Source organism: Saccostrea echinata, unplaced genomic scaffold, assembly GCF_033153115.1.
Source record: "Saccostrea echinata isolate AGI-Se365-2 ecotype Australia unplaced genomic scaffold, CSIRO_AGI_Sech_v1 ptg000054l, whole genome shotgun sequence".
In the NCBI taxonomy this organism is placed as follows: domain Eukaryota; kingdom Metazoa; phylum Mollusca; class Bivalvia; order Ostreida; family Ostreidae; genus Saccostrea; species Saccostrea echinata.
In genome coordinates this window covers 11,011,507-11,022,770 of record NW_026889803.1, presented here as the reverse complement: position 1 = coordinate 11,022,770, position 11,264 = coordinate 11,011,507, and the positions used below count along the sequence as shown (strand labels likewise).

At 32.8% G+C, this 11,264-nt stretch overlaps 1 protein-coding gene across 1 annotated transcript; it reads right to left on the bottom strand.

Annotated features, from left to right (window-relative positions):
- Positions 1–231: 231 nt before the first annotated feature.
- Positions 232–10,984, bottom strand: LOC133205699 (casein kinase II subunit alpha-like). The gene is made up of 12 exons (XM_061341558.1): positions 10,557–10,984; positions 7,337–7,448; positions 6,173–6,274; positions 5,873–5,923; positions 5,602–5,661; positions 5,216–5,299; positions 4,805–4,915; positions 4,487–4,588; positions 4,270–4,370; positions 3,929–4,077; positions 3,652–3,738; positions 232–1,560 (listed from the first exon to the last, which is right to left on the bottom strand). The coding sequence occupies exons 1-12, from the start codon at positions 10,661–10,663 to the stop codon at positions 1,460–1,462; spliced, it is 1,167 nt and encodes a 388-aa protein (XP_061197542.1). The 5' UTR covers positions 10,664–10,984; the 3' UTR covers positions 232–1,459.
- Between the last annotated feature and the right edge of the window lie 280 nt (positions 10,985–11,264).

Below are 11,264 nucleotides of genomic sequence, written 5' to 3'. Positions count from 1 at the left end.
ATAAAAGTAAATAACATTCCCTCCTTACCATTCTTTGTTCATGTAACCTAATGCCAAATCTCGCATCAAATCCACCAGAAAATCTGCATTTCCCCCCATGACTCGCATACATACAGTACATGCTTACAAGAAATATGTGCTTCAAAAAGCCCTGCACTGATAGGGGGTATTGAATTGATATTCCACACCCCTGTCCTACCAACCTTTCAATCCACAACATAAAACCTTCACTCATGTATTTATAAATTTTATTTCTCCCATGACACATTTCAGTTTAATGACAGTCAAAGGACATCATTTCAGCTTTTTAGATGTATTCCAAAGATGATCCAGCATTATCTATCTTGCACATGAAAAGAATGGACCTCAATTAGCATGCCTGAGAAAGAAGTAGTACAAATCATATTGAAACAACCAAATAGACCAACCAAGAAAATAATGATGCCTACATCCTTTTTTCTGAAGTTGCCATTATCTTTGACTGTAGTAAAACATTTTACAATGGTTGGAATATGGTTAGTTCTCGGTAATAACTTAAAATACATGTATGTAGGGGGAAAAAAACATGGAGAATGACATATTGCAGCTTATTGACTTTCAAACACATCTCAAGTTAAAAGAAAACCACAGTTGAAACCTCAACATTAATGTGAAAACAAATACAAAGGAACATTAATTACTATACAAACTTTTAATGACAACTTTTGCATAACTTCAGGATTGACCATTTCATGAAATACAAAGTCTTGGAAAATGTAACTGACATTCTGCAAAACAATTTTCTAGGGGGAAAAAATCAACAGATCTTTATAACCATTCCATTCATGACAAATACTCTGTTTAGCCCAATGTCAATGCTTAAAATGGTATACCAGCAAATGCACAGGGTTCACACATTTTCATTAACAAATTGTTATTCACGGCTTACAGCTTTCTATTGGGGTCAGATTTGTCCTGAATGTTAAGGTTCTGTATATTTTCTGCAAAAAAAAAAAGGTCGGGGCCATTTAGGATGACTGAGAGCTGCTATAAATAGGCATGGACATGATACTGAGACCTTTGATTAAATTCCATTACCTACAGGTAATGCACCACAGAAAACACGCACTATTGCCAATAGCAATGTTACATGTAAGATACTCATCACATTTGATAGCACTAAAATGTTGGGCACAAGTTTACACAACATTCTTAAGTTATATCCAAAAACAAATTGTTCAGAAGTTTGAGGGTGAAAAAATATAACTACATGTTCCTTATATAAATGGTCATTATGAATCAAACCAGTCGTTCTGAAAGGGTTGTAGCTTTGCATGATAGAATTTTACCTAGGTTTCACATACACACTCATCTGAAAAATATCTGCTGTACAATAGATCTAAGTATACAATTTTCCAGTCCTGGAGATTATCAAGGATAAGCTGCTGAACAAAATGTCAGTAGAATGTCAGAGGCTGGGTTAGGACTGTGCAGCGGTGGAACTGGCAGGAAGCGGTGACATGGTGGGAGTTAATGCCGGCGAGCTGGTCACCGCCGCGACAGAAGAGCTGTTTACGGCACCTGTTCAGAGTAAAAGGCAGAAGAAAGTCAAAGGAGATTCGAAGCTACATTGGATACAAGTCTCCCTTACAAAAATTGCAGTCCATTCTCCTTTGAGAATCAAAGTTTAAGGTACACATATTCAAGATGCTTTTGGAATGGGTGCAAGTCCATGGCACCAAAAATGATACCAAGCAAATTTTTCATTTTGCTTAAAAAATATGATTAAAATTATGTATCAATTCCACAACATAAAATTCCGTAAAGTTCTTTGTAGCTTTGATCTCAAAAATTAGAAAAAACCCCATATTTTGATACAGTATATAGAGGTGTGTCTATACCACTCTGATTCTCAATTCATTCTCTGCTAAGTAATGCATGAATACTGTAAACCACTTTTTTCTTGCAACTTTCTCATTTGACCATATACTTATGCCTTCTTAGATAGTTATTGATATTGAAGATACTAACATGCAAACATTTTTTCCCAGGTGATCAACTTCCTAATCCTAATCATGATCTCAAGAAAACTGGTTTACAGTATACACTGTCTAAATGTGCTGTAAATGTTTTGTTCATGCTTATATCAAGTATGTGTCTTACTTAAGGCAAGTCTAATCTTGCACAATTGGCATGAAATACTTTTCACACAGGAAGATACAGACAGAAAAAAATATACATGTAGCTGCAGCTATAAAAAGAAAAGAATTTTTATCCCTGAGAAATAGCATTGACTACTACTAAGGTGAAAAAAAGTGTGCAGTAATTTACTTTGCATGAAAATTGCAGTGTACATATACAGATGAACTTCAGTATCTCAAACATTGATATCTCTACTACCAATAAAAAAAAGTAATTTGCAAGCCACAACTACTGCATTAAAACCAACTATTATTCATTATTAGCCAGTTTGAATTCTATCTGTGATTTACAATAAATTTTTAACTTCCTCGGATATCTAGAAGCTTTTTTCCCTTTGCCCAATCATGATTGAGATAATGAGATTTGACTGTATATTTATTTATATAGCATGAAAAGAGGAGGATCTGGGAAAAGACATGCAATATAAGGTAAACTTATTGTATTGTTAACATTGACAAGAGATCACTGTTTTATCCTAAGAAATGAACCCAATAATCAACAGTGTGAATAAAAGTAGAAAAAGAAAAGTACTTTCATATTATGCTGTAGTTTTGCAAATATGAAAAAAAGATTATCCAAGATAATTTCATTTTTTTAAATTTTCGTGTACTCTTTCCAAGCCTTACTGTCAAGAAACAATGGAATGGATCTCATTTATTGTTTGCCTCCCTCCATCCCCTCTTTAAAAAAATCCTACACCTATTTGAAGTCTTCATGTTTTCTTGATGTGCTATTAAGAAATACTTCTACGTGCACATGGCAACACATTCCAATTAATTTTGTAGGGTTTAATTAATTTGAAAGTCTTTCTTTTAAAAATGCTACAATGTATTACTATGAAACTCATAACTTGAAAGAAACCCTATAAAATGTATTTTTACAGAATAATTAAAGACTAAAAAAGCATAAAAGCTGCATCAGAACAAGTGCAAGCAACCTGTTCTATGGAAAAAGAAGCGTGCAATTATAGCAGGAATAATTTGGAAGAAAGCTGAGTTCTCTCCTGAGACCTTTGGTCCTGACATTTCACCAGAGTTATAAAAGGGAATTCTGTATACACTAAAACTGCAGTTATCATTATGGTTCAGAATTACATGTAGTTGGATTTAAGTGTAAACCCAGGCATCACTCTAAATTGAAATGGATGAAAGTCATTCTACATAAGTAAAGCACACAAGGAAAGTTCATAGTTGTGTGGTGTTTTGTGTTGCTTTTTTAAAACTTCTAATAGGTAGATAAAAGACTTTTTGTTTCAGATGTCAGCAAGTCTGTCACAATAATGTATCCATATGTGCCATATAAATATGTAACAATCAATATGGTTTTGTAAACAGTAGACTGTGTAGTTGAAATGAAAAGCAAAGGTGGCATGCACATTCTGTCTACCCTTATATGACGTGGGTACACATTAGTGCTAACAACAATAACTACTCTATCACTGTCTCTAGCGCTGCTTTGTGTTGTCCGTACCTCCTCCCATTTGACCTGTATTAGACATGGGGGTGGGAGACTGTCCTGACATTGAAGACATCCTCCCTTGTTCTTTCACAATTGGGTCTGGAAAAAAAAAGAAATATGAAAAACAAATCATTTTTACCTCTCCATACTGTTCAAGCTCTCTGTCTTCTGAAACATATCTTGCATGCTGCATTAAATACAGTGTACTGTACTAGTATATTTGTACTCAATACAGAGAACATTCACGTAATGTAAAGTTCCTCCAATAATTTTTCTGTTAACGTCTTACAGAAGTATGCATGATCCATTGCTTCCTTTGCAGTGAGACGTTCTTGATGATCATATCGTAAAAGTCTGTCTAGAAAATCTAAGGCTTCAGGGCTTACTAAGTGCTGGTTTTCATTGTGCACAAATCTTTCCCACCTTTTCCGAGAATGTCTGTGATGTAAAGCAAAAATATCTGGTTTTTACTTTTCCATGAAGTATACATACATGTAATTTAAATAGCAGAACATTGCAAAATATAAATAATATAGTCATCACGCAATCTTATACTAATGAATGTATCCTGTGTTTCTTTAGAATAAATCTTCTCCAAGTTCAGAGATAAATCCACATTTTTAAGCTTACCTTCCTAGTATATCATTAAACCTACTGTCTAGATCTATTTGGTAGGTTTGTATGTACACATATAAATCATCTGTTCCTAGAACTTTTGCTATTCGCACCAACTGTAAAAGAACGAATTGGGATAGGGTATGAATTCATTTTTGAATGTTGATAGGGTAACAGACATTAAATCATGGTTCATTTTTAAGAAACGATAATGATCATAATCTTACTGTACCTGATCATAATTGTCATGCCCATGAAAAAATGGCTCTTTCCTGAATATCATACTAGCAAACATACATCCCAAACTCCACATGTCTAGAGAGTAATCATACATCTGAAAATTAATAAATTAACAACTGAAATCGTTAATAAGCAGACAACAGAAAATTTACTGAGAGCACAACATATTCTTCCTAAGGGCACAACATATTCTTTTAAAAATACAACACTGGTCAGTGGAAAGCATAAATAACTAGTGTAATAATCATGTCCACAACGAACTCTTTTCTCAAAATACATGTATATGACACTACAAAATACTGTACTCTACCTGATAATCTAATAAAAGTTCTGGCCCCTTGAAGTACCTTGAGGCAACCCTAACATTGTATTCCATGCCTGGATGGTAAAATTCTGCTAGACCCCAATCTATTAATCTTAGCTGCAAGAAAAAGATACCCATTTAATATACAGAAATCAACTTTTCATCAAAATAATTTTTGACTTGTACTATGGGGGATACTTCAATATTAATATGACTAATATGCTCTTGCAGTTATGGAGAAAAAAATTCTTTCCAATTTACATTCATTATGTAAAATTTGATCCTGAATTTAGGGGAAAACAGTTTTCAGATGGGTTGGTTTGGAGAAGAGAAGTTTCACCATATTATTCAAAAGAAAATTGCAGTATTTCATGGCTGAAAATGTAATAAAGATTTTAATCATGTAGAGTTCAGTACCTTTCTATTTTCATGATCTATCATGACATTATGTGGTTTGACATCTCTGTGCATGATTCCCATACTGTGACAGTAATTTAATGCCTGAAAAGAAAAAGATCAGCAGTCATTACATTGTGTCTTTGTTCTAATTTGGCATCATTTTTTTTTACTCATTATCAAGGGTACTATATGGAAGTGATATTGGTAAAAACTTCATCACAGAACAACAAAACAGCACAGACTTGAAACAAATTAACAGATAGAGGCACAGGCTATTGTGATAACTGTATTCTGATAATGCTTACTAACCAGTAAAACTGGATTCTATACATTTATAAATTTATTTTACTAGCCATCCATTAGTCTTGGAACCAAACAAAGAGCTCTTTGTGATGAGTACATACCTTGAGTAATTCATATAGGTAAAACCTAATGTCATAGTCTGTAAATGTTTGATACAATGTCTGAAAAATAAGAAAAAGAACTTGCAAATACAACCCTGATAAGAATTTTTTTCCATAAAAGATCATTGGTTCTAATTATTATTACAAGCATTATTATTTTTTTTTCTCCATTGAAGAAAATATGAAAGAAAAATGATATAAAGGTTGAAACATAATGAAGATGAATTTCTGTCTGAATTATTGCTGTCAAAAAATACATATCACTACTCACCTTGAAGTCTGTGTTATTTACATGCTCAAATATAAGAGCTGGTGTTCTTGACTAAAAAAGAAAAAAACAAGACAATAACAAATACTGCAAACTACATATGCAAAATAAATGCCCACTTGCCAATTCACAATGTTTTTATTTACACCGTATACAGAATACCTAATTTTTAGCATGAAATTATTGCACTGACAAAGATTCAATTTATACTAATGTATGTGAAATGAAGTATACTGAAACACAGTTACACTTTTTCAAAAATTCTTATCAGTTGAACTTTTTCATCACAGGTGGTACACTTACCACGGGATCTTTCACTATGGCCAACAATGAGATGATGTTTGTTCCTCCTCGTAGATTTTCTAGAATCTTGATTTCTCTCTTTATTTTCTTCTTTTTTACTGGCTAAAAATACACAATTGCTGATGATATCATTTACAATGAATTGTCAAGTATTTATCATGAACAAACTCTTCAATGAAATTCACAGCATGTACAGTAAAACATACTTATAATAAAGTGTCAGGGATGAAAAATTTTGCTTTGTAATAAATGTAATTCATTATATCTGTTAAATTCTCGATATATTATAAAGCAATGAAGAATGAAAATCACTTCGCTGTAAGCATCAATTCATTATAAGAGTGTTCGCTATAAGCATGTTTTACTATACTAAGGAATAAAATCTATGTTGTTTACATCCATTCATCAGAAACTTATGAGGAATGTTTCACAACAAAGCCGTTCAGTGTGCAAGATGTCACTGGAAACATTTCACAGTACAATAAGAATTAGGTCATAGTGACCTACTTTTCTGCCATGTCACAGCAACAATCAAAGCTAATTAGATCTGAATGTTAATGAATGAACTTCACTGGAAACAACACTTATTACAAAAGAACCATTTATGACTAAATAGATACGTGTTTCAATTTAAGATTAAAATTGCATTTAAATGTCTACTGAAGTGACATTGCAAACAACAAATTTTTGGAATGACAGACTTAATAAACAAACTTAAATTAAGATAAGTTCTATAAATAAAGTAAACATGGAAACAGTATGTTCTACAATATTGTGAACACGACTGGACATAATGCAATATATATTGTGGTCAAAATTTACTGCAACAAAGAAAAATGCTCATTTGCTGCAGTGGAATACATCTTAGGAGGAGGTGACTGAGGTTGTTAGGTTTATCAAAATAAGTTAGGATTAGAAATCACACATAGATTGTTATTCAAAAACTGCATTTTGTGTGGTAAAACTATGAATGTTAACAATATTTTATTGAATTTCTAATAGTTTTGGTAATTCATAATTCTGAGCAAAGTCAACATATAGTAAGCAGTACATGTACCGTGATATATTGTGTACCCAAATAATCAGAATGACATAATATACCGTTCCACACACACTGTTATTATCATTCCTGGTCCTTTATCAAACTGAGAATTTCAGTATTACCTTCAGAATTTTAATGACACATTTTTCATTGTTAGTGATGTTGACTGCTTCAAACACTTCACTGTATTTCCCTCTTCCTAATTTCCTAGCAATCTGGTAATCATCTTGTTGACTGTAAAAAAAAAGAAAAAGAAAACATTGATATATTTACTGAAACTGATTGTCACTTTGTTCAGTGTGCAACAGTTACGTAGAATATGCACTTTTGTAGTCAAACATTATCTTGAATTGAATGGATCCAAAAGCTTTGAGATATCTGAGAATGTGAGATATCAAGGATAATACGTAGGGATACAGTTCAACTTCAGTATCTCGAATACTGACATCTCGAATACCATGGATATGTCGAAGTGATTTGGAAGTCCCAACCACTCATTCTTTAAGTATTTTACCCTCGATATATCGAATCATCGGATATCTTGAAGTTTTTTCTCGTCCCATGGAGTTTCAAATAAAAAGGTTTGACTGTATATCAGTTGGGTCTCCTATCTCACCTTTGACATATCCATGCCAGTATTTGAGATAGCCAAGTTGAAGATACCTAAATTCAACTGTTCTTCATTTAGGTTTTACAATGTAAACAGACAACAGTAATGTAAGAACATTTGCCATATCTTAAAGCAACATTTCAAGAAATATCCTTATCAAATTGTCAATATAATCCTAATTATTTTAAAGGATGAAAACATTAAATATTTTAAATATTACAGCATGTTTTGCCACTAAAATGGTAGTCTTACTGAGCTTTTCTAATGACAAAAATTCATCGTAATAGGATATGAACCTGAAATGTAGCAAAATAATAAGGGGCATACCACTCTTACATGCTCTACACAACAGTATGACAGATAAACTGAAGGAAAAATGTGAAAATGTTTTGACTAGTCTTTTTTTTTTAATTAGAGTCTACACAGCACATTTTTTTTTCAACACATCCCTTCACACATGTACACAGATAAGTATAACTGTTAATAACTTAATTTTATCAAGCCAAAAAGCCCATACAGTAAAACTCAGTTATAACGAAGTCACTGGGACCTGTGAAATTGCTTCGCTATATCTGTAATTTGTTATATCCGTATAAGAAATTCATTAAATTTATATAGCTAGGGATCCAAGAAAAATTCGCTATATCCGTGAATTCGCTATATCCGTGTTCGTACTAAACAAGTTTTACTGTAGCAATTTTATATGCCCTAGTATCAGAATTCATTATTTTTCTTTGGAATAAAAAAAATTCTTGCATCTCTAACTCTATACTTTTTGTCATCACTGTTAGGCCAATTAAAATTCCAAGAAAAATTCGCTATATCCATGTTCGTACTAAACAAGTTTTACTGTAGCAATTTTATATGCCCTAGTATCAGAATTCATTATTTTTCTTTGGAATAAAAAAAATTCTTGCATCTCTAACTCTATACTTTTTGTCATCACTGTTAGGCCAATTAAAAAAAAATATGTGTTTTTCCATTAACACCTCCAAAAAAAAAAAAAAAAAAAAAAAAAAATTATAATAATTACGGTAGGTAGGTATGTGATAACTTTTATAAACTTTACATTTTATTTTGAAACCTTCAGTTAATTATTCAATATAATGGGTTTTTTTTTTTTGGTTGTATACATACATATTCATGAATAAACATACACAACAAAACAAGTGTACTCTTTAAAACACTTGGATAGTCACATATTTGCAGTGTGTAAGACAAGCATTTTATTGAACTGACTATGAGAAAACTGTACCAGTGAAGAAAAGTACAGTTCAAAATCCAGATTTGGCATAAAAAGTAGTAGGGTTGGTGCATAGAAATTAGGGCCGGTCGGGTTACCGGAAACACACATTTTTTTAGCCTTATTAAAACACAGGTCAATACCAGCAAACCATGGAGTGATCATTGGTATTTATTCAAGAAATCAGGACGGATATTCAGAGTTTTGATCATGCTGATTGAGAGAATTTTTGGAAAGGTAGAGGGGAGGGTGTTTATGAATTTAGGCCTGAGTATTGCAAGCTAGCTAACGATACGAAACATATCACAATACGGTCATGCGATACAACATGTATCATGGTACAGCTGTCAACAATTGAATTGACTGTTATCTTAACATATTATTCTTTGCTAACCTCAAAGTTATAGAAAATACAAAAATAATATCTTGATACCCCTGACCAAAGTTAATAAACGTGGATTTATAGTCTTGGCATTGTATTTTTTCCTTTGCTACCTTTTTTTCAGCCATTTTAAAACATTAAAATTTGTTAGGTTGTATGTAGAAGTTTCAAACAAAACAACGAAAATTATCTTGTACTGTATCATGACACATGCATGGCGATATGATATGCATATCGTGAGCCCTTGCAATCAATACGATCCATATATTGCTGCATCGTTACACCTCTATTTATGATAAATCCTAAATCAATTTAATAAATTTACCATGTTTCCCTTTAATTCTACGCTTTTACCAACTATATGTCCCAATTTTTGGAAAAGAATATACCAAAACACACAACTAAAAATAAGTGGCCTTGGGAAAAAAAATATATTCCATGGAATTATTGGTTGCAACCAGTTCCAGGTCGTACCAAAAAATATAAACTGGTAATCCACTATGTAAATGTGCTTATAGACAGGGATAAAGGGGAAAATGAACCATATATGCCAGCGGGCACGTCTAATGAATTTCTTCATCCACCAGCAACATGGAACCTAGCATTTCAATGGACATTGTGCGGTTACGATCGACATGAACTGACATGTTGTTCCAAAATATAGAGCAGCAATCCATTGTCAGAATGTGTTTACACAGTGAATAATTATTCCAAAACTGACAAAATGTTTCATGTGCCTGGTGGGCCTCGTGTGTATGCTACGTACCTGCCAGCAACTTTACCAGTCATCAGACTCCTGGTTATTTTGAAGTTTTGAATAGATGGACAATTGCATACTTAAAAAGGCTTACAGTGTCTTATTTGGCAATGTTGTTTATATTTCTTGCAAATGATTTGGTGCAGACCATTTTGCTACACTGCATGTTATGTAGGATGCTTGCTGAGTAAATGAATGCACATGCATTAGTCATTCTACAAAAGAAAAAGATAACATCTTTTTCTCTCTAAGCATGACAATAGCATCACCATCCTTTTACCCCAACAAATAAATGATACATAGATACAACTACAAATATGTACAAAAGTTTAGCTTTATGACACACTCACCCCCATTCTACTACATGTGCTTCATAGTCCCAATATTCTTTTGATCTGTGCGTGTTCACATCTGCATAGACTCGTGCTCGACTTTCAACAGGGGTATTGAGAGGCATGATCCCTCTCGAATGGAATCTTTAGGCTTAAATGCACGAAATTTTCCACAATGCACGATTTCGTGTCCAAACCAACCAAGACTGGCTGTTCAACACAATCACAGGGAAACGAATGATTTCTGTTTGGCTAACCAATTCAAAATTAAACTTAAGGGGAAACCTTTTGTACAGACTTATAAGCTTAAAGTATTGAATTCAGAACACGTAAACTGTGTATATAAAACGACATTCCTCATCAATACGAAAGGCAAAGTCTTCGCTTTTTCTTCGCAACTTCTCAAAATGGCTGCCAATGCGGTATGGCGCCACCAACTCAGAACGAGACGAGAAAGGTTGGGTTTTCTCCCTTTGCACATTACAATGTACTTTTTGTCTCGAATTTACATAGATATATATATTAATATATATGTATATTTAAAATGATCTAATGCAGTAGATTTAAGAATAAAAATTAAATTGTGTTTACAAGTTTAATTAGTAACTATAGTAGACATGTGGTAGAGGTTTGAATATAAAAATGATGGGATAATGTCTCTGAAATGTTTTTTGGAATGTATTTGTTTTACTCTTTATTTTTGTTTTTTCAAACTCTCCATGTTCA